The sequence below is a fragment of the Neodiprion lecontei genome, chromosome 4 (genome assembly GCF_021901455.1).
Source record: "Neodiprion lecontei isolate iyNeoLeco1 chromosome 4, iyNeoLeco1.1, whole genome shotgun sequence".
Lineage (NCBI taxonomy): Eukaryota > Metazoa > Arthropoda > Insecta > Hymenoptera > Diprionidae > Neodiprion > Neodiprion lecontei.
In genome coordinates this window covers 27,362,581-27,389,640 of record NC_060263.1, presented here as the reverse complement: position 1 = coordinate 27,389,640, position 27,060 = coordinate 27,362,581, and the positions used below count along the sequence as shown (strand labels likewise).

Below are 27,060 nucleotides of genomic sequence, written 5' to 3'. Positions count from 1 at the left end.
TGCTGGACACTTTATATATTTCACGCGCACAGAGCTTTCCGTTCTTTCTCCGTCTCCTATGCGTGTACCTACTTTGTATTATTTTAATACCGCCATGCAACAGATGGTGCGCATGATTTTTTAAAAACAGCTGTTCTGCGTGACAAGAGATACTCCCAACCGATTCTTTTGACTGATTTTCCATCGCATTATAAACATTTATCACATCAGTGTGCGAAAAAAGAAACGAACAATCGTCAGTGACGCGTATAGAGCTTTATAAATATGTTCAAGTGTGAGAGAAATTGCGCTGCTCTCTGATATTCGCGTGCGCGTAAATCGTTCAGTGCAGAAACTTATGGCTAATTATACAGCGGTATGTAAACCCCTGATCAATAAAAGTGGGAGTCCGCAAATAGATCACTACATGCAGCGAGTTGGTCTATAAATGCGCCGTGTTTGCAATCGTGTTATCAATTTAGTCGTCAGCCATTAACGGTCTATGAAAGCCCGTAGAGTCAGGTCGATTCTGATCGTTGACAAGTCAATAAAGTCGTCGTCAGTGGCAGCGCAGCCGGCAGAGAGGCGAGCGCAATGCGACCGCGTCATCGTAAATTCATCACACAAGTCTCTCGGACCGCTGTATCGCTGCAGTGTAGTGTGCGTCCGATGGCAGGTTGGTCGTAGAAGATCCTGGAAGGACATTATACGAGTAGCACATCGGCATTAATCAGGATCGTTTGATTGTGGGATTCAATCAGTGCCGGAGAAACACCCACTGGGAGAGCTTGCGGGGGGGGGGGGGGTATTGGATTTCGTTAAGATTACATCGGTCCCCTTCTTCGTCGACACTACCTGGGAACGATAATCGGTGCAAGGGGATTAGTGCGACGGATATAAGGAATTCTTTTTCTTCTATCTCTCTCTTCCTCTTTTTTTTTTTTTCTTGTTATACTTCCCGGTAAAGATTTATCGTGATTAATAATTAATAAAACTCCAATCTAACTTCATGACCACCGTTCATCAACGACGAGTCATTAATCTCTTTAACGAAAGCCGCCCTCAGGCGGGCGTAATAATTTTATCCGCGTGCTATGGCGCGTGCGATTAAAGGTCCCCTAGGGTCACCATAAATATGAAACGTAAAATACCGTTGAAAATATCACAGCCGGCTTAAACGCCGTTCGACCGCTTCAGCAAACGTGCAAAATTGATCGAGTATCCAAGTCGTAATGTACCTGTGAATATCTTTAAATCGTAATCAAAGTCTTCTTGTTTTCTAGCAAATTACTCCGAATCTGTAACGTCGTATCTTCGAACGAATCTTGCATCAGAAATTACAGATCAAGAAGGTTAAAGGTGATGGACGCTATTATTTTGCGTGAATGAATCGTTCCCGTGCCTTGACAAGTAGGCCTGAATACAATTCCGAAAGATCGAAGCCACCGAGCGTCTTCTTATACCTCCTGCAAAGCTATTATCATACAGGAAGGTTCGCCGATCGTTGGCCGCAGCGGTGAACAAAGCAGCAGAACTGATCGAAACCAACGGAGTAATTACTCCCAGCTTGAGGTCCTTGTCTGCTAATGAAGATCTCAAAACGTGGCACTGATCGAAAGACCCTCGCCGTTTTATCGAGGCCAGTTTTACGAGTTCACATCCATCAAGCGGAGCCAGTAGTTTGAACGATACTCTCCAGGTATACGCGTAAAGTATGTAACACACACACACACACACACACTCGCAAACTCAAAGCGCGGAGACACGTGAATTTACAGCTTACGACCTCCGTCGGACGAACCTTAACTCTCTCGCATCCTCGTACGTGTAGGATACGTCGGATACGTCGGATGAAGAAAGAAGAAAGCCTGACGCGCTGACGCAGCGATCCTGAGCACAACTCGGACCCTCGTCGGACGGCCAGCGTTACTTTGCGATTTTGTTACGGCGACGGGAGGAGGACAGCAGAGTTATCGCCGATAGGCGAGCAAAGGCTGGAAAGTTGCGCGGGCGGTGGATGCCGAGAGAAAGATGAGACTAAGTTAGCCATGGGAATTTGATTCGGGTCTTTTGGTTATCTGTAGCAATTTGGGGGGTCCAACCGGTGGCTGAGCTCTGACAAATTATTGAAGCCTAGAAAGTCCACGTGACAAATGAGACCCGGACGACAGCTTGTTCCCTTCCTAATGAGTCTTTCTCTCCTTCCCTCACTCTCTCTCACTCTCTCTCCGACTTGCTTCTCTCATTCGCGGACAGTCGCCGCCGAGTTTCACCGCTTCTGCACACCGGGATCCAAATTCTCCAGAGTCCGCAGACCGTTTCCTCGAGTCTCACGACGCCGTGCCCTGATCCTAGATCTACAACAGCCGTGTCCACCTGCTGGTAATTAATGAACGTCGAACCAACGTACCAAATAAGTTTCTACTTTTTTTACTTTCTGTTCTTCGCTTTTTGCTACCGTCCGTGTGACAGTCCCATGTACAAACCTTTCGAAATTAAGCATCAAACGCAGTGCAAGATTAATTCGTGCCGCGCAATTGGGACACGCATCGATTCGCAGCTAATAAACTCGAGGGTTCAAGATGCGTATAACGACTTTGGTACGATTTGTAAATAGAGGCTAGATTTCCAGCGTTTTTTACAAATTGGCATCAAGCTGTAGCGCTATCTCTCGTACGTTGTACATAACGGCCAGATTTGGTCACGACACCATTTCTCACAGTCTGCCGCTGCGAATACCTACTGAAAAGTTTCTCCAAACCGTTGAGGACTGCTTGACGATTGATAAGAAAAAAAACATTCTCAGATCAAGATCAGCCTTTGATCGGTGTTCGAATTGCGCCGAGCAATTACAGAACATCTGAAACGAATCAGTTACGAACAAAACCGCAACGGGTCTTGATCCTTGCAAACTTTCGACCGCAACGTCGAGCCTTGACGACAAGGGGTTCAGGATCGTGAAATCTGGATGTCGTGGGCGTCGCGGGCAGTGCATTTATACATCGAGTCCGCTGACACGGTACGTAGGTAGGACGGGAATATCGACGTCAAATCGGCGATCAGGAACGCACGTCACCCCGATACATCGGCGAGATAGGCGAAAGCTCGCGCTTCGCCGCGGCTCAATAGAGCATGCAGGTAGATAGGTGGGTAGGTAGGTGGATTACAGCCTGTAGGTAAATACCTGCTTGCACGTGTATGCGCGCGTTGTGCCGGCTATTGTTGTTGGCGAAAAAATACAGTGCCACGGCGGTCTTATCAGATCGGGGTCTCTGGTGCAGCAGTCGTGGCGGGATGCTGCGGAGGACTCATTGTCACAATATTTCCGGCTCTTTTCTTTATCCACGTTCTGGCACGCCCGGCGTATTTCCCGTTTTCCTATGAACGCGAGCCGCCGGTGCAGCTCCTGGGAAACGGAGGGAAATCCTCCTTCCGGATTGGAATCCCAAATGCTGCACGAACAGCGCAATTATACCCGACCCATTTTCCAGACAATAACTAACGAACTAACGACTGGAATTTTGCCAAATCCTCCACCCTGCTCGTGGATCTCGTACGCTGTAGGTATCGGGTATAATGTACCTGTACCATATACCGTGGCCGCGTTGAAGCCGGATCAACCTAGCCAAGGTCGAGAACCCGGATGAGGAGGAGGAAAAGGACCCCGCCAATTTATTGCTCCGCACCTTATCAGAGCTGAAACCACCACCGCAGTTGGAACGAATTCTATCACATTAACGTTATCCTGATAAATGCCGAGATTAGGACGACCCAGTTGAACCTGCTCGTAAAGCTTATTATTCAGATGAAAAGTTTTCGTATCGATTTTACCTCGTAATTCGATAGTTTCTAATCTCAGATTTCTTCTTCGTTTGTTGCAGGTATGACAAACCTCGGCCAAATTCACGCCGCGACGAGAGACTTATTCTGTGTCTTAAATTTAACTCTGCACTATAACCTGTGATGCAATTTTTCCGGTAAGTCTGTTCCGATTTTTTAATGGTAAGGTACCTACCAAGTTTCAAGTTTGACAAAAAACGGACAAACGTTATCAAGAATCTATCCTGCTGATAAAATAGAAGTGAAAACCGACGTGTTGTCCCAAAAAATTTCAACTCATCGCGTGTAAAATGTAATTATTCAATCTGTACCGACGTTCCTAATTGCCCGATTATTGAGTACCTATACTCGACGAATGGAAGTATTGGAATACGCGTAACGAAGTTGGACAAATGTCGATTGACCTGTTAATGACCGAATCGGCACGCGCTGGTTTTGAAATCGCGGTGAACCAGTAGAAGGTGTGCGTGCATCGCGCGAAAAGTATTGGAATGATGAATCACATTCGACGAAGGTATCGGCGAGCAATTACGTCACGGAGTCACGTGCCGCGTATTAGCAAAGATTACGTTGGTCGGGAGGGGATGATGGGGGAGGAAGGGGAGGAAGCCGATAGCGGGACAGCCAGGCGTCCCCGAAGGATTTTCTTTCGATACGATCTTACGCCGCGGGATGAGTCGCCTGCCAATTATAGGAAGATTTGCGCGAGGCGAGGCGCTCCGGCGTTGCCTGCAGGATTTCAGATGTAAAAAGAGATAGGCGAGTTTACGGGGACGGAGCGTGATATAGATATGGAAAAAGGAGCATGGGAATTGCACGGGGGGCCGCCGATAATGGAAGAGGGAAAAGCTCGCGAGCGTGGACGCTTTAAAATATGTCAAAGTAACGAATTACGCCTCTTTTGATCTCGCGCGATTCATTTGAACCTCAAGAGTCGTGTGATTTATCCGTGACCGTTATTTACAATAATTGGAGGACTGTATGCGCGCAAATTACAAGTAACAGTCCGTTGGATCGCTTGTTTTGTCACCCAACTAACGAAACTTGGAGACAGGAATGTACTCTATAAATCCCCGGATCTGGACTATTCATTTTCACCAAGTACAGCTTGAAGACAGGCGGACACTTGCGTCCGACTAGTTATTTATTCATTTTTTTCATTTTTGTTACATACCTTGAATTATTATAATTATTCACGCCTTCGAGTCCTACTAGATTTCGGAAGATAACTGGGAAACCGATTAGACCAGCTCGTTTTTACAAAAATTTATAAAAGCTGCAATATCGTTTATTCTGCACAACTTTCCAATTCAATTATGCCGTAATAAAAGATATTCGCGTTAGAGTGAGGAAAAACGCCGCGCGATTTTAATCCATCTCACGGCTGTCCTCCCTCCCTTTTCGTTGCGGTTCTTTATCTTTCTTCATCCTTCTTCATTTTGCTATCCGACTCATTTTTCATATGAGCGGATTAAACGTGACGGTTCACATCAAAGAACCGCGGCGACAAAAGGACTCTTTCGTAGCTCGTCTCTCGTCTCGACTCCTTGCACAGCATCCGAGGGTGCAGCTAAGAGATGTAAAGAAGCGAAAAAGACACTATTTTCTTCATCTCTTTTTCACACTCTTTCCCATTGTCTCTCTGCTCTTTCTACTTGGCATCGCTTCGCTTCTTAGTTCATTCTCGACGAGTTCTCCTTTCTTCTCCGACAAAAAGATAATCAACTAAGATGAGAAAGATTTGATAAAAGGATCACATTATTAAACATTTCACAGTGAAAATATTTCATCCTCTACAAAATTTTGATTTTGACATATGTATACTCGCACCATTTTTCACATTTCCCCAGTAAAGTGTTTCACTCGTTATTTTCTATACGTGCTGGATTACGTCAATGATTCCGTTACGTGACGTTATTCGAGTTCAACCCCCTTCGTACGTTCTATGGAATTTTGTTGCCGGAGTTGTTTGAATGAGTCTGAAGCTTCCGGAGAAATTGATTGCAATACGGTGTTTATAGGGAGGGGAAGGGAGATATTGTAAAAAAAAATCTATCATCGAATTATTCACGCTCGTTGATCGCGAATTCATTCAACCGTTTAATTGCCGCGTTATACTCGTTAAACCTGTTATTGAAACCTTAGAAACAATATCCCCAATTTCAAACAATATTACATCTGTCGGACGTGTACTTTTCCTTTCATTCTGCAAAATCCACAGCCTCGTGCGATAAAAACTGGCTGTTTTTCACCCACCCTTCGTACAAAAGTGCAGCTGACAAATGTTTACACTGTAGTAAAGTCTACGAGGCATTCGATGTTTGACTAAATCGGTATACGTCGTTGGATAGAAGGAGGGGGGCGGGGGACGGTGAGATGCGAGATGTCAAAATATATTCACGGCCAAAACGACTCCGAGGGACACGTGCGGAGGGAAAACGTTGAGGATTAAAGGCTGCTCGTGGCTATGGGGGCGGCGGCTGAGTGCCGTGGTATGGATTAAATTCAACGACACCCTGAATGTTTCGACGTTGCTTTTGTCCTCGGGGTTGTCTGTCGGCCAACGCGTGCAGGGACGCCGAGGCCACCGTCAGGGGTTGTAGCGCTAATAGCTTGGGGTCACAGAACGGCCGATCCGCCTCTTCGTCGCCGACGCTGGTTCGGAGTCGCATCCTGCGTTCACGGAATGCAGCCCAGCGGTTCGCCGATTCCGTTGAAACGCGAACGGCGTTGTGTGTTCGATGAAAGTTTTCGGGGCACGTTGCGTAAGACAACAAGGGTTGCCTGCTGCACTGACATTCAGCCCTCGCGTCGACGGTATTTTCAAATGACGTTCCTGATCGCCGCGAGACAACGAATCACCTCGGGGACCGCAAAGAGTCATTAAGGAACCATTCCTCTTCCTAGATTATACCGTAAGGAAGAATTTTCACGCAAAATGCCAAACGAAATGGCGGCCGTACAAGTATGATTTATGACATCACTTCTTCAGCCCATTTCCGTTGTCCTAGATTTCCGCAGTCATCCATCCGATTCGCACGGAAACTTGTATACTGTATTGCGAGAATGACAGATTATTGCAACTCGAACCCCGCCTGCGGGGGGGGGAGGTATATTTCATTCCGCTTTAAGATCCGAATGTACGAATAAAAAACAAATAGCAATAATAATAAAAAGGAAGGAAGAAGGCGAAGATAAAGAGACGCGAGTTTTTAATGCGGTTTAACGTCCTCTTTCACTTACACAATTTTTTTTTTTTCATTTTTTCACACACACACACACAAAGGTTTCACGTTTCCCCTTCATAATGCTGTGTAAACTGATTTTAATATGGCCGTTGGCACTCCTGGCAGAGACACGAAATGCAGATATACCGTATGAAGCGTGCCTGGAGGGTCGAAGCCAGGGTTGAGCGTCTGTGGCGCGACTTCTCTTCTCTCCGCACGCGAGTGGAGTTTTCATTAAACCGCACCGGCTTTTCCACGTTCCATAAAAATGCTTTCATTCTTCCACTTTTGATTTTTCATCCGGCACGTCTGCCGTGAACGTAGTGAATTCTGATGAATCTTTGAACGAGCCCGCGGAGTTTCTTTACCTAAACCTTTCCGCGAGTATTCGCCTCGTTTTTATTCTATATTTCACATGATGCACTTCATTTTATCCGTTTTCAAGCATAATATTTTCTTTTTTCTTTCTTTTTTAATCCTCATCTACAGCAACCCTGGTTAAACATTCCTTCTCGGCTGCAAGATGGCGAACACTTTCCGGTTGAGGATTTTTATACCTATACCGATGCGCATGGGGTTATGAATAAGCGCGTGCAAAACAAAAAATAATACCGCCAAGACGTCGGAATAGGAAACGGAAATCGTTATGTTTATATTTGAGTGCCGAGGCGACGAAGTCTTAACGAGAGCTTGCGCGACTCGACGAGCTGCGTCTACTTAGCTTGATCTTTATTTATCGAGCTTATTACCGAGATCGGTAGCAACTTTAAGCGAGTACCTATATGTACGTGCAAAAGGGAAACCGCTTAACGACAGATAAATATTGGTTATAATCCGCGGCGCTAATAAGTGAGCCGGTTTTAATAACTGGTTATATTATATGAAAATCGCGGATGATCGGTATATAATGCGAAACGCTTGAGCCGCAGAATTGCCAATGTCTCCGTGACGCGGTTGAACGACTCTGCGCAGCTCTTCATATTCGAAGAGATATAGACCCTTATACCATCCACCATCTCCGTGGGCAATAACCGAAGCAAGGAGGAGGGATTATCGACTCCGGGGAACGCGGTGCGGAGGAGAGACGAACGAGGATCTGTGAGAAACTTACTCCGCCGAGAAGAAGAGACTTTTTAATATTAGACAAAGTGGGAACGTGGACGAATGGCTGCCGGGAGGTGAAAAGAAATGTGGATTTGTTAGAAAATTCGTTCGACCACGCCAAGGAGAGGAAAGCTTATATGGAGCTGAGGCTGCGCCATCGGATAGGTGAACAAATGACGAACGCGTGCCACGGTGAATCACACGAGCTACAGCCAAGCTTCTTTTCCTCTCCGTTTAGATCCCGTACAGTCATCTCTTTCCTCTTTCCTCCTCTCCTCACATGCCGCGATCTGGGATGTTTGATACGTCGTAAAGCGAATACTATCCTACAACACATGTAGGAAACAATTTACGACTCGTTGGTAAAGTTATATGCGGCATGTCGAAACAGCTGTACTGTTCAGGATGTCGATTGGCTCCGAAAGTCAGGAAGATCGAGGCGAAACGTGTAAGAGAAATAAGAAATTACAGCTGAAAATTATCGGAGATTTTTATTCCTTCTTCTGAAACTTGCAGCGATGATTTTTGAACTTGTACCGTATTCTACGAAAGCTGAAACCTCATGTATAAGCAAACTTTGATTGGACATTCGAATATTCGTCCGAAGTAATAAAATTCGCGAGCTAGAATCAAATTTCTACTTCTCGATCGATAAATTAGAGGGTAAGTAACGAGAAAAATTCGGCAAACGGTATCATTGCCAGTTCTCTTTAATTTTCTTCGTGCGCTTGATTTTGCCCATGATATGAGTCTTGGGGGGCTTAGACGTTCCTCGCTGAAAGGTATAAATCGCATATTATCCCAGGTAGTTGAACATACGCAGTACCTAGTCTCATTTGCACAGAGCGCTCCTTATATAGAATCTCGACGATGGGCTTGCCCCACGTCGCCTCGTTCCGAATAGGCATGTACCTATATTACCTCCCATACTTTGCCCATGTTAAGTATCTCTTGCATGCGCGCATAACGCGTTTATTTGCTACTTCGCTATACGCATCCTGCCATCGAGCAACGAACAGCCCGGTTTTGCCGGGTGAACAATGAATTTTGCACTGAACCTGGAACAACATCGAACAGCAAATGCAGATGATCACGGACGGACCTGTTTCATATTAGAACCACATTCCATAGCCAGTCTTTTTCCTCCATAAAACCCGTCAATTGCCGACCCATTTATCCATCCCAATTGTACAACGAATGAATGAAACTCGCGCGATGTTCGATGCCCAATTTGTACCAATCTAGACGGTAGTGGTAAAAACCCGCAACGGGAATTCAATCGCTTCGCCAATTCGGTACGAGAATTGATTTGGGAATGGCACGGAACGAACTGTTCCGCACTGACCGTCTGCAAGGTATATGCGGGCTTCGAAACGTGCTGCGGCACTCGCGCGATTCCATCGATGGAGAAAAATATCATCCCCCAAGGGGGCGAGGGTTGAAAATATTTCATCGAGCGGGTAAAAAGGGCGCTGCGGAAAGATACTCGCGAAAAATGATCGCGACGGGTTCCGCACGTGTATACATATCGACGTAAGCTTGCCCATGTGTAATGGTCAGCGAAGTGGTCAGCGTCGGTCTCGCTTGGCATTTGCATTGAATGAGCTCTTGCGACCAGCAACCCGCGGCAGCAGAAGCAGAAGCGGCAACGACCAGGGTCCCGATGTGTACGTGCACCGTTGTGTTTATTTATGCAGTTTAATTATATCAAATATGGTGTGTGCAGCAGCTCCCTGCCCGCTTCATGCGTGCTGCATAATGGCTCCTCGCCTCGCGCTTCGGTTACCGAACTGCCGAGGACACCCTGGATCCTCGTGGGTTCCGGGCTCTCCGTGCCTTCGTCGAGTGGAAAATCGCCGCTCCGTGAAACTAGACTTTGTGAAATTTATCACTCCCTTCGACCTCTCTCGGGTAGATGTAATTTCACAGGAGGATCGGCCAGCCGGAGGAGGGCTATGATCAAAGGTGAAGTCTCGAGGGTTGCTGAGGTGAGAGGTCACGGGTTCAAGGTCTTTAACTACTCACCTGGCAACTTCACTCGTTTTCATTTTCACCTATGCATCGATATGGAATTTCGTGACGTTCTTATTTGCTTCAAGGTGGCCAGTATATCTTGACAAATGATCGAGATGAATGCGTGATATAACGTAATACGAATGTTTTTTCCAGTAGATACCAATTGCTCGTTGTAAGGTTGAAGGTAGACCATTGGTACACTTCGACTTTTCAGAAGACGAGCCAGTTCCACTGGAGTACGGGGATTTTCTTTCTTTTCAGTTTCGGCCGACATATCATGCCTTATATACATTGCCTTGTGAAGTCAAATTAGACTAACGGTGTACCTTCAACCTCACGACGACGAAGTAATTCTCATGCTGAAAAACGTACTTGTACAAATTGACTATATAAAACGTGGTTTTTGACGTTTCGACAACAAACATTATCGATGAATCTTTCGAAACCGTCCGAATTTACAGTACTCCAGAAAAAAAATCGGTATTCGTATGAGACCGTTATCAGCTTCCGGGACATTCTGGTTCCCTTGAAGTACCTCCACCCATATTGGCATCCCGCAGAAGAGTCTTAGCTGATTCTTCAAAGAACCGCGCCCCCTATATCTTGTGGTAAAACGACAGTCGCAACGGGAAGTCCTTTTCGGTATTGCGCTACGCCCTTCGGAGAGCCGGTGGATTTTTATCACCATCCCCGCGGTGATACGAGTCCTGGAAGAAGTTCAATTACCCGCGTAAATTCAAGTTCACGGTTTTACGGTCTCCCCTTTAATTCTCATTAAAACAGAAGACGACGATACTTTACGGCGGAACGCCGCACGGCGACCGCATCGCGTCCGCCGTTTAAAGGCAGGGTATAAATAAACGGAAAAACGGCGTTCGTTCGCCGACTCCCTCCCCCTCTTTTTCTCTCTCTCTTTCTATCTCTCTTTCTATCTCTCTCTCCCGGTCACCCACTACGCCATATAGGGGTGGCCAGCCTTTATTTCGCCATGTCCTTATCTTAATGTGTATCATTGTTCCCGCACACTCGGTGTCGCCGCCTCCAGGCCTTTCCTATTCCGTAAGAAGAAGTGTCTCTCCTCGGTTTCCTTTGTCGCCGAGTTTACTGCAGCGCATATATATATATATATATACACATTATATGTATATTATATGTAAAACGAGACCGATAATGACTGTTCGCTCCATTTATATCGCGTGAATTTACCCCAACGCAACGGTACAAAACAACACCCCGGCAACAACTGTTCCTCAAAGGTGTGAATCCCGTATTCCGCGTACGGCTTGTATGTACGTTTTTCAAGCGTATTCAAATTTCGAATATACAAGTTGATGAAAGCAAAATATAAAATACGAGAAAAGTAAAAAGGGGGGATAGTAGGTAAGTGACAGAGAAAACTTTGTACCCGTCGTTAAGTTATGTGATAAATTCTTGACAAGCGTTTAATTAATGAGACCGATTCCTGTCGGATCAACAACGTACAGATTTTAGTTAAAAATTTTGGAGGTCGATAATGGGGACGAAAAAACAGCCTTGGGTTATTCCAAAGATTACAAAAGACAATCGAGGACTTTACGGTTCGTCCCTTTTTATTTTTCTTGCTTCCTGAGCCTATTTCGCGACATCGCCACGTATCCCATCCTTCTCTTTGAGAATGACTCATCCCGCTGCAGGGTTTCCGTTGTTTAATCACCATTAGCATTGTGTGTACGGAAGTAGATTAATTTTTACAATTTATTCTTCCTTCCCAACGTTTACAAAGGGTTGCGACGGTTATCTTCTTCACTTAATATTTTCTCTGGCTGGCTGTTTTACGTGCCTCGTCGCTAAAGAAACAGTTTAATTAGAAGTTATAATTAAAAACTGTAGCTGCATTTTATTTTAATTTCGTATTGTTTTTTTTTTTTTTTGTTCTTTTTTTTAATTTTTTTTTTTCACAAACTTTCACTTTGTGTTGAGAAAATAAAAAAATAAAATAAAAAAACGACAAACCTTGGCCAACTTTATCGTATCGCGTACCGCATCTCTCTGCAATATCTAAAATTTTCGTTACACACTGTAAAAGCGTTTGGAGAAACAAGCGATGCGTTTTTTCTTTTTTTTTTTATCATCTCGAATCTTCAATCACACTCAAAGTTCCCCTATAATATAGGAAGGAGGATAAACCGAGTCCTCCGCACCCTCCTTGGGTAATATTAAAAACTACGTATCTCGAGGCGGCGAGTAAATAAAACCCCGCAACCCTTGTCCCAATCCCCCTACGCGAAAAATTCCTGAAGGCGACAGAGTCTCGGACACCCTTCCTTCCGCAGTGCTTCAGATCGCACAAAGAGAGAGACTCTTGAATAATCCAGAAACTGCGCACACAGTTTCGCGTAGCTCGTTTTTAGTGCGAGCAATATTGGCAAAGCGCATATTTTAAAGCATCGGAGGCGATTTTATAGATTACTTCTCGCGCTGCAATTGTTGCGAGCGACGACCCTTAGGCACCCGTTTGTCGAAACGAACCCCCGTCCGCTCCTCGAGTGAGGATTGTTTTAGGGCCCGTTGTTTCGCCAAGATCTCCTCGCCTCTCGGAGCCCGCTGCGTGTCACTCTCATTAGTTTCGCGACCCCGCGACTGAAGGCAAAGAGCTCTCCAATTCTTTCGCTCCACATCCGTCGTTCGCTCGCTCGTTAATTGGGCTCGCTGCCTGCAAGATTCCTACCAGATATACCTAATACAAGGGCAAGCATGCAGGTCTCGGCGTCGCCCTTCGCCCTGCGATGCCGCTGTGCTCACCCCGGCCACTGAAACCGATAAGCAACCCCCGACGAATCACGTGATTCATGGATTCTTAACGCGTGCAAATACCGGCTTCGTTCGCAATTCGCTACACTAATAACCAAATGGACTGTGAAGAATCGGAGCGTACCGCAGTCACCGGTTACACGTGTATACTTAATGCTTTACGGGAAAATTTTCAAACTTGCGAGGTTTCATCGGGATTGAACAATTTCTTTCTCATCAATATCAATAGCTTCGTATCGACATTCGATGTGTGTATTTCGATTGGCAGCGTGTAATACCCATTCCTTTGAAACGCTTTGCACCAGCCTTGTGCTCACGCGGTTGCGCAGAGGGCATATGGAATGAAAAGAAGAGTCATGCCTCGAACACTTAGCGATATTAAATCGCTAACTGTGCGGAAACGGTAAGTCATATATCCGAGGCACTCTAGGATTTATGGATTTTGCCTGATTTCGTAAACCGGATTCGGCGTGAACGCTAGGAACTGTTTTACTTCTCCTCCAGGAAACGTATTTTCATTTCACCTAACAGCAGGATTTGAACAGTCATATTTGTCACTCCTTATTCGTAGTATAATAGCTATGAATCTGAAACTTATATTGCCCGGCTGACTTTTCTATCCAAGAACGTACCTTCGGCAATTACGCAAAACTACCGCAAGCTCCGGGCAAACAGGTTCCGAGCCGGAGACCGACGGCGCAGGCCTATCTTAATCAGCTAATGTTTCTAACCGAGGAAGGCGAGGAGATGTGCTTACATCTAAGACCGCGTGCGGACCCCACTTAGACTAGCTGGGGTAGGTAGTAAATGGGGGTTGGGTCAGGGCCTAACTGGCAACGAGCAAAGTAGAAACATCAAGGGGTTCGTGCCTGCAAATACCGTAACAAAGTTATCGCTTGTGTACCCAAGGATGTGTCATGTCAGAGGGTTCGCAAAATCAACCAACCAAGTCCACTGCCGACTGACAAAGACGCTTTCCTCGAAAAGCTGCAGTCTGGTTGTGCGAATCGATGTCTCGTGTAGCACAAAAATACAGGGTGGCGTTTTGCTGCTATGCCACTTTCGAGAATTGAACTTCTGACCATGTGAATCAGGTTCCAAGGAGAGAGAGTTTTCAAAAGATCTGTCGGAGTCGCGAACTTTCTCATAAACATTCAACAGGAAGAATCCAAAAGCTTAAAATTTTCCTCTCTGAAAAACTTTTTTTTTTCAACGCATATAATACACACGAGTAGGTGTATACCTATATCTGCGGGGAAATTTATTGAAAAAGTTGTGGGCTGTTAAACTGGCCATAATTTCACCCACCAACTTCTCCGATAAATTTTTGTGGGTGAGTATAAAAGAAAGAGAGGAAACGAGTTGAAAGAGCAGTTTGAACTTGCCGATACTTTCGGTTAAATATTCACACCGTTTTGCTCGTAAACAGCAGCTTGGCAAAATTAATAAATACAATTACCGTTTCTCATTCATATTACACCACCATTTTCTCGCCAAATTCGACACACTTTTTTTTATAGAAAACGACAAAAATTTTTTATACATATTCGACTGAATTACTGTGTAAAGAATTGAGATTCAAAAGCTCGCGAGAAGTCGCAACATTTTACCCCGTGTAGCCAAAGAGCTGCGCAAGGTACGAACCCAGATACCATTCGGCTATAGCTGTACACCTGTAGCGTCAAAGTTATTCACCGAGCTTTTCCGCTCTTTCGCAATGTACATTATACCTGCCCGCATCTGGTGCACCGGTGGGCATTGTCACGCGATAAACTTGGCGTGAATTGGAAACTCTTATGAAGCTAAAAACTTATTGTTAAACTCGGAACAGGGTGAAATGTCTGCGGTTCTGGGTAAAAAATAGTTGACTGAACGATGCCGGCTCTCCTTTGATTGCACGCAAGTCTACAACTCTTGAGTGATGAATTATGCGTGTATAATTGTTTTCCTTTGACCGAGTATCATACATATTACAAAAGTCCCGTTGATCGGGGATCGTCAGGTAATCAGGTTTGTAGTCGAAGCGGTTCTGAATACCGACTAATAGTTTTTGCTAAAAAAAACTTTGGATGTACTTTTTTTTAACGCAAAACTATATCCTACAGCGTGTTAATTTTACACTTATTATTTGTATTTTTTCTCAAACGTGACTCACTCTGAGAGAAAAATTTCCACAACATAAAATACTCATTGTCACACAAAGTTAACAAAAAAACATAATTCGAACTCCCATTGCAAACAAGGACAGGATATTTTTGAATTTGAATATAAATTGAAAACTTTCAGTAACTTCTATGTTTGACTTTGATATTTTTTTTTTTTTTTTTTTTTTACGGAGAAGTTAGAAAAAAAAACAAAATTCTCACCCTGATTCAGTATGAGACGAATTTTTAACTTGTATTTTGGTCTTTGTTAATTTTTGAAAAATATTTTCAGTCAAACTTGAGAGTGAATATTTGAAGCATTCAAAACCCTTTCGACTTGAGCGAGAATTAACCATATATACGTGAAGGAGACTCGTTTAAAAAAAAATTTTTAATCTGCGAACAGAACGAGGGTTGAAATAAATCATCAGAGGCCGTCAGCAAGACGTACGAGCCTCGGTGGCGCGGTGGCGAGGCGGGCTTGACAACATAGCGTGAGCTTAGTTACTTTTACGTGCCCACGGTTGTTGGGTTGTTATTCCGTGCTGTCAGCTAAACATTCAGTTAATTAAAACGATGCTAAACAGTGAACGCAGACTATAAGCCAGGATTAGCATTATCGTAACGCTAGATTAGTTACGCGAGAAAGTGTTCGAGCTTAAACTCGCTGTCGTTCAAGTTGACACAACAAAGGCTGCTCCGAGGGCTTCTCATCCTCGCCCTGCGAGTGCAGCTTTTCTCCTCTTACTTTTTTACCCTGCCTCTCACGAGACTCGCTCCTCAATTATCAGTCCCTTATTTTCGCTGTTTCCGTTTCTCGGGTCTATTTTACATCGCGTGCCAAGCCTAGCTACGCGAATACCGCACTTAGACAGCTTTTTTCCCCGATAAAGACGTAATCCCAATGGTGATTATATCCGCGCTGCTGATGCGAGTACTCGGGATTAACTGTTTAATCTGTTAACATTTTACACGGCCATTCGCACCTGAGGCCTAAAGGAACTTTGCCGAAGTAAAACAACAACAACGACAAGAAGAATATGGAAGCACCTGCGGTGGTGAACGATGATCTGCATAGCTAAAGAAAAATCAATTACCTACCCCTATTAAGCCGGTTGGTCTTTGACCCAGTTTTGCCACCCTCAAAGCCCCGTTTCCCTCTCCCACCTTTGTAATCTGATTCTGTTTTAAGTTCAACGAAATAATAGGGCCGAATCCCTGACAACACGGACCTGAAATTAGCCCAGTAGCTCAGTAATGCCAACCTGACATTATCGCAAGTAAGGGCGACTCTCGAAGTGTTCAACGCCCAGAAGTTAGACCCAGTTATCACTCCGGTGGGCAGGTTCATACAACGCTGGTATATCTCGGCATACCGCGAATTAAAACTATTACCTAATAGATTCGCGGAAGCATTTGCAAACGAGCTTGCATCCCCGCTTGTTCATCAGCTTAAAAGGGACGGAATTACTCTCACACCCACCAAACGTACGTTACTCGTAGCATTCGCATCGTGAGGGTCAAAACGAGACTAAACATTTCCAATTATTTGACGAATTATGTTTATAATTATTTAAATCACTTCGATTCCGTTATGTCGCAAAACTTGAACCATGATCTGCTTTTTCTGAAAACTAGATCGCTAAAAGCAGAAAAACACGTCAGAATTGTTTTATTCTTTATCGGTTGTTAATACTGAAAATATTTCAATTCTGCACAGTTACTCAGTTTTCCAATATCATTTTTCTCTCGGTACTATCTGATCCTATGAAACGGTGGCTCGCCTTCCTTGTGACTTTCATTGAAATAAGAATATTTGTCGAACGCGCATAAGTCAGGTGGGGTGAATATGTATAATGAAACAGATCCCGAAGCCTGATATACATCACGACCACACCCTTGTAGCTGCAGGTAAAAAATGAATGCAAAGATATATAACAATGTCTGCGCAAAGGAGGCCGGGAATCGAGCGATTCCTCGAGCCGGGAACCGGCAACATCGCCATTTAGAAATGAGAGAATAAAAATGGACTATCGCCCGTTTAGAATACACACGCCGCAGGTATAGGCGGTCAGGTAGTAGAATAGGCAAGGCACTCGATGCACGGGGTGTCGTGTTAAAATAGGATCGCGTGAGTTTGTCCCGCGGGGCATAAATAAGAGCTGGTTACGCCGCTATTCCTATGTAAATTCGTCCAACGCGTAGAATGGACGGGTTAGATAAATTTACTTTGTTAATTTTAGAACGGATTCAAAGTCTACAGTTCCTGCGCAATTACCCCGCACCGTCCGATCGCGATACCGATGCCCAGATATCCGTGGTGTTGGCTTCTGTTCGGGTATACAACACGAACGTGTTACCAACTCTGTGAAACGGAGTCACGTTGACGAACCGCACGCGTTTTACCTTCGCACGTTCGATTGTACAAGAGAATACGCTTTGTATCACGTCTCGCAGAGGAAATATGCCGACAATATCGCTCCCTGGATGTATTACACCTAATTTCCCAAAGCCCCACGGCTTGTTAATTTATCCTAATTGAGAACAGGACCTCTGCTGCATCGTAATCCATGCGCATTCATTCTTTACCCGTGCATTCGCTAAAAACGTTGCACTCTCTCCTTTCTCTCTCTCTCTGTCTCTTCCTCTCTCGCCGCACAGACAACGCATCCAGCAGCGCACCGAGCTTAATTCACCCGCAACGATGAATTATGGTGCAACAGTCGTTGTACATAGACTCGGTAAACTTCGGTGAAACAACACGCCACGGTGTAACCCTGCTACTGTTGGCTGCTCGTTTAAATTAAACGGATTGCTTCGCAGGCCGCAAATAATGGTTCGTGGACCAATGCAACGTCGCTGGTGCAGCAGAACGGCTCCGTTGCACCGCGGAGCAAAAAATTCTCGCGAGCTAAATCGCTTATTATTGTCCTGCACTTACCGAACGCGGCTGTGCAAGGAATTCTTGAGCTGTATTTTACAAGGGAGGAAGGAACTCGTTGAGCGTGCGGTTCTTTGGTTTAAAACGGACGCAAACGACGTGAAAATCGCGAGATTAGACAGCCGCCCTTGTCGACTTACGCGGATCTTATTTTTTCTCTTCTTCCTGCAGCACGACCCGAGCATCCTTCCAGACGAGCTTGCTAATTGCTTGGCAGTTTCGAACAGAAACTGCAACCTCTTCGCGAAGCAACAGCCGCCGAGATTTTCCCGGATCTTCCGCATCGCTGCGCTTTTCTTGCTTCCTGTTTCCCTCGAGTTATCTTTTCCTCTACCAGTTTTGGTCAAAACGGATGTATTATTTGAACTTGTTTGATTGAAGCCCGACTCCGCGTACAACAATTCCGATTAAGCTGGCCTCTCTTAGTTGTGAAATATTCAAGATAAAGTTGGACTTTGTCGTATTTTTTATTGTACGTTAAGTCGATGTAGGAAATTGAAGTCTTAACGACTTGCACATAGTTTTTCGCAGTTTAATATACATGTAATTCATCTGAAAAGATCAGCTGATAACTTTTATCGCGGCCATCTTTTTCAATTGGACCCATACGTCGGATCATCGAGATTAGATACCAGGAGAGCCACCTCTAATTGGAAGCATACGAAAAATTCGTCCATTCCTGGATAAATTTACAGGAAGAAATGAATTTTGAGCCAGAGTTATGCTTGCGGTTTTATTGTCCCCTACGTAAGGGATGAATTTTCGGTCGACATAATTCTCGTAAGAATTAAATTACACCCTAAATCCAGTACGATACTCGTTAATAAAATCCAGTAGCCTACTTTTCACCGGGAATCTAATCTAATTTCGCATTCTTTTTATCCATGCAGGGTGTTCCTGGGTAATTGCGAACAAATGTCACAAATTACGAATTCCCCTGCGTCGTATAACGCGCTGAAAGCGCAAACCAGCCGCACGCACCCCCGCAACACATGCGCGTCAGCGCACTATCCCTATTAATACAAACATTGCCCTCGTAAGTATACGTTTCATGGCTCCCCCTGCAGCGACTCGGGCGCCACGTTGGCTGTGCCAAGCACATTGCAATGCCGTGGTCAGGGTAGTTAGTTGACAAAAACTTATCGGACAGCGGTATTATTCAGTGGGACAGCTCTCGAATTACCTACGTGCTTGCTGTAACGACTCCATTATTGTGCCTTTTCGCTTGCACGTGAAATTTCGCGTGACATGGCGAAATATGTCTTGCTAGATTTTTTTTCACTTCGTACAATCAAACGATATAATTGTTGCTCTCGTAGACACGACCTCTTTGTCAACGTCCACCTCGCCCCGGCTCAACCTTTTTACTCGCCTCACATTTCCTCTGCTATATATTAATTACATCTTATACCTTTTTTCTCTCTATTTTCTTATGCGGGGGACGAATAACCTTGACTTCTCGCATAGACGCCCATTTTTCACTTTCCTTTTCCACGTAATATCGGAGCTAGGCATTTTGTATCTATATTTTTTATTCCCTTTCACTCCTCTTTCTCCAATATCCTCGCACGAGCGAACTTCATCTGTTGTTCTTATGATGGCAGTTCGCGAGTTAAACTACAAATTTTCCACAAAATTGATCCGGGGCTTGATCCACAGCCCAAGGAGTCGGTTCAAACTGGGGTTAGACTTGTATGCATAGCGTAATCGGTGTAAAGCCAAATATTCAAATCTCTCTTGCTCACAGTCGTCAGTTGACTTTAGCGTACAGTCGTCGCGTCGTGGTGTTTGTGCATCTGAACCGAGAGAAGCGGGAGAGCCGAGGATTTGGTAAGCCGGCAAATGCCAGGTGAACCCGTAATGTAATCTATACACCGCACAATCCATCCCGAGATTACGTTCAACGTGAGTAATCACGACCATTCCACGCGTCTGTCCGTCATACTCAGGAAACACTCTACACCTCTCGATAATGAAGTACACGTAGATGACTGGGGTGGTGAATCTGCAACAGAATCCTCTGATCATCGCGTAACGAACGTCATGCGAATTCTCGGTCTTGCTCTGCTTGCTCAAACTGCTTGCTCAAACTTTAGCCGTCAACTGCATAGTTTCACGCCTGTGAGTCTTACACAAGCTCCAGGCTTCCGCTATAATAAGCCATAAATCGGAGAAAAAACTCCGGGTGTTAAGCCGGATGGGATTGAACGTCTGTTAAGTTCCCAAACTTATTGATAAAACTTATAGGTATCCATTCGGTATCCACCCTCGGCAAGTATACATAGGTAGGTGTACACATATACCGTAACCGATCGCCGAATGATCGTAATGAAATGGTATACATACTATACATATACCTATAACACCGGCCTCTGTTTCTGTATCACTTGGCAAGTATCGTATCCCTCACATCGTGAGAATCGAGCACGTGAAAGTCTGATGAGTTTCCGATCCCCGGCTGACTTTCGATTGACTTCGAAATTATCATGTATGCCAGCAAATGTATCGGTTCTATTGTTCGATTAGTCTCGCTGTTATCACCGTCGAACTCCTCCTCGCAGTCGCATTATTATACCGGTATACGGGAGATAATTTCCCGAGACCATTAACCGATTTCCTAACGTCATTATCGTCCGACAATGAAGTCCGTGACGCGGACGCGTGCACCGCAAGATCGTTAAGAGCGCGCGTATAACATGATGCAGCAGCAGTTTCCACTCCATAACGTTCCGGAATGATTGAATCGTAGCAATTTTCGCGCCATTCTCTATAACCGTCCCTTGACAAAAGCTGGAGGCGGGCGGTCGGGACTCTGAGCCGTTCTCGTAACAATGGGCAATTGTCTATCGGCCGTGACCTAGTGATGGCCTCCGGAATATCCTTCGAGGGTGATTTCCTACACCCTTGTATACGTGCAAAGTATACGTAGATGTGCATGCCCACCACCAGTTGCCGGCTGCTGCGCGAAAGCTCCCGGACAACGACAAAACGGTCACGCGTCTCTCCTCCGTAGCAATCGGCACGCGTGCACCGAATTCAAATTCTAGATCCACGTGTACGGTCCAGCTATATCTCCTCCTGATTTACGAGCCGCGCCAGATATCCGGCCGATTTTGGATCTTCCGTAGTTGCTTTGGACACGCTGCTTGGTAGGGTGGGATTTCAATCGGCTCCGGGGGATGACTCTCAGCTCTCAGACTCCGGGAGGGCAGAGACAAAGGGGTCTGATTTCAAAAACTTGTGATCAAAAAGCTGAGGTTTCCGATCCAGGTGACAAAGGCAGTGTGGAAAAATTTGTCACTAAATAACTCGAGCGGAACGGCGAGCGCGTTTACTCGGATTTGTTGAAAGCGTCTCGAGACTGTATAATGAGGCGAATATATCGTGCTGAGCATCAAAGCGTAAAATCAACCCGGAGGTCGATAAAACGGGAACAACACACTCAGACTTGCGAGTGTTATACGGCGCTTCGTTTCTTCAAGCACGCCATCAGGTAGTGCAAGCAATGCCCAACGCGAACCTCAAGTCGCCACTCGTTTAACTCGCGATACCCGTTATCAAAATACCAGCGCGTTATCCTTCCGCGGTTTTATAGATAAAACCGAGCTTACACTCACGTGAGTTCAAAATTCGCGCCACTAGAACGATCAGGAAACTAGAGTCCCTGCCGTGGGGATAGTGGGAGGGGATAAAACGTGGCGTGCTTGTGTATAATCTTAATTATTTTACGAGCGTCGTTAGGTTTTGTTAAAAAATTTTATTGCGTGATAATGGACTGCTGTTTTTATGGAGATTTTCATCGTTTTCCTTTGTGCGCAAGTCGAGTTAGATGGCTGGCAGGTATGTGCGAGATATATAAAAGCTCCCCCGTCCGACACATCACCCCTCGGCGCTGGTTAATATACGAAAAAGGAAAGACAAAAAAAGAAAGAAGATATTTCAAACGAATTGAAAAAAACAAGGGAAAAGTTCAAACTCATGACCAATTTGAATTAACGACACCTACGCCGTTGACCCGCGTCACAACAAAAGCTTCAGGGCTTTCCTTTTGTTCTGGTGAATCTACAGCGGTTCATTTCACGGCCCTTTATCCTTCGGCTGAACGGTTCCGTCCGTTGTAACCGAAAGCCGATTACGCCGAAGGCCGAAATGGCCATTAGTGTATAAAGGCTGCCGGAGATGCAACGCAACTACGCGCATAATCACGAAATTTATGCAAGCACCTGCGGAGCGATATCGCATTTCTTGAGCTATGATAAAGCGAGTAAGTATCATCACGGTGCGAACCACCGGAAGACCCACATTGAACCGCACCACCGTGCAACGAGGCATCAGATAACCTCCGGATTAACTTTCCGTTTCAACCAACTCCCCCGCTCCGAAGTCTTACACCTATAGTTCTAACCAGATTTGACCCCAATTGCGACCCTGGCATTAGTCGAATTGTAATGGTTTACAATTACAATCGATCAGGTCGAGCTAGCTTGAGCTCGGCACCGCGACCGCCGACTAATCTCGCCTAAGACCGAGTCGGGTACGCCTGTTTCTAAGCTGCTGGTGTACGCATGTTCACTGCAGGGCTAGCCAGGCCCCCCGCTGTTATGCGATTTACAATTACGTGATACCGGCTTAAGTATTTAAGTGTTGACCCTTAGCGCGAGTCGTTATGAGATGCTGCAGCGCGCGCTTGAACACGCTTTAACGATACAGTAAATAACCCGCAAGTTACTGCGCCACGGTGGTGTATAAAGGCCTGTTACCACCCTGAATAATGATTCCGGCGGTACAACGATTCTCGTGCACGTTAATTATTGTTTCACCGTGTCGTCTTTCACCGAGTCGTTCGTGCTCGTAAATGTGGCAAAAATCGTCGTCAATCTTAGAATCAAGGTTGAAAAATGAAAAGATTCGAAAATATTGCACTTGGTTCCAAAATACGTATTTTGCTTCAGACCACACAGTAAATAATTAACGTGCAAATTGTTTAGTAACACGTTGATTTACGTTCATCTAAATTTACGTTGCATGTACTTTATTCAGCTGACTACTTGTACCCAGTGGCAAGCAAATACTTTCGAGTCTGCAACGATCAAAAGAAATTATTATAACGTTTGGTATTTCAGCCGCTATATAACGTCATCCTAATTTCCCCTACGTTTGAATCAACAAATGTAATATTAACTCTCGTTAAAACGTAACGTCTCAATTAGCGAGATTCGTAAAACCGCTCAAGATTCAACGAACGGAGAGTCAAAGGATCAGAATTAATCTTACTCCTTCCTCTTTGCAAAAGGCTTCCGAGAAATATCTCAATTTCAAGAGTTTACCTCATAACTGTCCCAACGTTTACAATTAATTAACGAAGATCATTATTTTATGAGCACTGAGTACTAGAATAATGAGAGCCTTCATTCGCACTGATACATTTATATACCAGATATACTGACAGTTATATTATAAATATTTATCCAATAATCATGCGCACGCGGTGCGGTTGCGGGTTGCACCATTCATATATACATATATGTATATGTATATAAAGTTTGACGCCTCATTATGGAATTTCACAGTGATATTGATAAGAGGACTTGAAAAATTCTGTATCGCCTTCGCACAACACTAACGAAATGTCTCATGCGCTTTTAACGCTATTCAATTTTACACCATTGAGAAAAAGCCTAGACCTTGATACGTCGAGATATAGTGAAAACAACTTTTCATTTTCGGGGCGATTGCAATAACTTCCTTTTTTCTCTGACAGCAGCGAAACGGGAAACTAAAAAGATACCTTCCGCTAAAATAGTGAAAGTGAAACAGTTTTCGTCCAATTTCCAAATGAAAGGTTACATTATCCCAAAAGACACGCTGCAGCCTGCCCGTATTCGGCTCCGAATTCACTCTACATCTGTCTACGGCTCAGACACGCCCACTGCCGGCAAGGAAGACATTGATTTAAGGAACCCCGAAAGTCAGAAGTCCCCCAGAGGCTTTCTTCGATCTCATCTCATCCGGCATCCGAAGACCCGGGTCCAGGACCAACCCTTCAATGCACCGCGCAGCCAGATTAAAGGGGCCGATGGCACAATGCATCCACGCGCCTTGAGCAGAATACCTAGGACGGAAAGACCCTTAAGGGACTTCCACCAAACTCTTCTTCGCTCCCCCTTACCACCCCTTCGGCGTACCACCAAATCCGCTCTCCTCGCCTCTCGCCACGTCTCTTGCCGCAGCGTCTCGCACGTCGGAACATTTCCTAAATGGTCCAAGTCCACCCGGTGATAAATGGTAATAGTATACGTCGGGGTGACAGAAATGGCGATAAACGAGAACGGCATCACCTCTCCTCCACCCCTGGCTGCCTCCTCGGCACCGGCGAATTCGACGTCGCGCCCGACAAGTGCAGGACTGGAAAGGCGAACGGGGTGGCTAAAGGTTGACTCTCAACCTCCGCTCCCTTATTTACTTCTCAATGGAATCGGTCAAGGACTCTGAGAAATGGTGTTGCCATCGATTTGCGCTCTGAATCAAGAGAGTAGTTGCAAGCTCCTGTACATTCCTCCTTGCTTTTCTCTCCGATCGGAGAACAAACCTTCGGGGTTATTCTACCCCGTTGGTAGAAAACAGCTCGAGAGAAAGCGTTGTTCGATTGCCCCAAAAATACGCGTTTCCCAACTGATCCTCACTCAGTCGCTAATTTTTCTTTTCCTGCTTTGTTTCAGTGTTACGAGACGAGTTTCGAGCCGAACCACAAAACACCCGAGTCGCTGCCGGGGAAACAGCGCTTTTGGAATGCGGTCCGCCACGAGGAAATCCGGAACCTTCGCTCCAGTGGAAGAAGAACGGAAACGTCGTCGATTTGGAGGCTTCGAAACGGTGAGTTGAAAGACGGACTGAGATCTCTTGCCTCGTAATTGCTTGCGGTTGAAAATTAAGACGAAACTCGAAGCCGAATGTCACGGACAAATGTTACGCCGTGTAATTACACGCGTGCTAAACATATTGTGGCGAAGCTTGGGAAGTTGAATTTGAGAGAAATTTTCTCGCGTTGCTTTCTTTGCCAGAGCCAGTGAGCAACACGAGATCTTATCCGACCAGTTGTGTGAAAGCGATATAACACCCGCGCGGACACAAATCAGACGCCCAGAGTCCGTGTTACCAGAAACTCCACTGGCTCTTGGAGCACAGAAAACTTCACGATCATCTCGCGATCCCGATTGCGAGAGTGGTCGGCTAAAATTTCGGTAACCATAGACCTTGTAGCTTCTTTTTTGTGGAGAGATAACGAAATCTACGAATTACTACTCTTGGAAATAATCCTGCAAAGGCAGACAAGAGAAGAAAAAAAAGTGATTGTAGGCGTTGGGTGAGCACAATGCGCGAAGAAAAATAAGAAAGTACAAAATAATTGACTAGATTCTAAATACAGCAGCTGAATAATTTCAGATGATTAATTTTGCTTCTTTTTTTAAAACGAGCAAAAGAAATCCAGACTTGCATGGTTCAGCTCCGCCTGCCTAGACAGACACAGGTATAAAACCGTCGGTTCTTGTCCAATAGAAACGAAGATTTAGAGAACCGCGACCAATGAGAATAATCCAAAGACAGAAACGTGGTCGTAATCTGGCATGTATTTGCATGAGAATGGCGCTAAAGGATGTCGTCCCATTATTCTTAGCGCGTTATCTTTGTCCACGTTCAGTAAAGGAGAGACACGGTCATTACTTAGATTCCCTCCTGGCGAGAATCCGAGAATTAATACAAAACCCGTCGTTCCCTGCATGCTGCATCGCTCCCCGGGAAAATAGCTAAGCAAGGTGGAACCAGGATGACGTCCAAGTCGTCAAACCAATGCTGCATTTGGGATAGCTGGTTCTTCACAATTGTGTTCCAAGTCGCATATATCCATCACTCGGTGAGCTGGTCGGCAGAAAAGTCGATACTCCATGCCTGTTATTTTCGCGTTTCGCTCAAGTCTCAGTTTTTCAAGAGACATCGGCAGGGCGCGGTGTAGCTAGCTTTGTGTTCAACGCCGTGTTTTCCCGAGTCTTTTGGTGATGGGGGAGAAAAAGTAGAGGTAGGTTTTGCATTATTCAGCGATTTGCGTCGAGGTACAGGTACGTCTGCAGTATCGTTGCATAATTTGTGCTCCGATGCAGGAAACGCTGCAGCAGGAATTGAGTAAACTACTCGGTGCTGTGTAGAGGTGGGTGTTCAATGAGAATTGAAACTGATTGTAAGTGCTCGGAGTGCTTTGTGAAGACGAAGTCTCAGAAAGTTGATTCGATCGATGTTATAAAAGCCGTTGTGCTAGAATTCTGTTCAACGATTTGGAGAATAAGTTCCTCGCAGTGCAACGATCACACCCTTATCCATCATTCAACTTGATTCCTTGCCACGCTTAATCTCACGGTTGGCGCTGAGTTCCGCACTTCCATTAACCGAAATACATCTTTCATTTCAATGCGATACGTATTAATCTTGAAAGCATTCCAAAGTGGTATAAGGGAGTGCAGCAGCAGAGGTCGCGTTTCAAATCCACGGGGAAGTCTCCCTTGGGCAATCGAAGATAAGGTATGAGAAAAAAAGGAAGGAAAAGAAGAACGGTTTAAAGTTGCTAGAAAGATTCGCAGCACAGTCCTCATCCCCTCGGCCGTCTATCGTTTTTCTTCCGTTAACGATCCTCCTGGTCCTGAAGGACGGAACTCAGTGGGCTTTCGTTGTTCGCGACAGAATCTCCTCTCACGAATCTCAATGGATCAACGCAATTAAAGTTTAATCTGACTCCACGTCTTTTCGTTACGGTTCCCTTACTTCCCTTTTTTACCTCCTCGCCAGTCCCTTTTCTTACCGGTTTCTTCCTTTGTTTTGATAGATCGCCCCTTCGCCCGGAGGTTGAATGGGTAATAAATTAGACTCACTAATAGAAATTAAATCCGCTTCCATTGGCGTGGGCTCTCGACTCGGGGGATTCGCACACCGCCACTGGAATTAATTGATACTATAAATTAGAGGACACAAT

At 45.2% G+C, this 27,060-nt stretch overlaps 1 protein-coding gene across 1 annotated transcript in view; it reads left to right on the top strand.

Moving 5' to 3' along the window:
• Positions 1 to 27,060, top strand: part of LOC107219814 (roundabout homolog 2) — a 213,955-nt gene that overhangs the window by 179,180 nt on the left and 7,715 nt on the right. Inside the window, exon 3 of the mRNA XM_015658160.2 lies at positions 24,761 to 24,914. Coding sequence (XP_015513646.2) covers positions 24,761 to 24,914 — 154 coding nt within the window. The remainder of the gene's footprint in view (positions 1 to 24,760; positions 24,915 to 27,060) is intronic.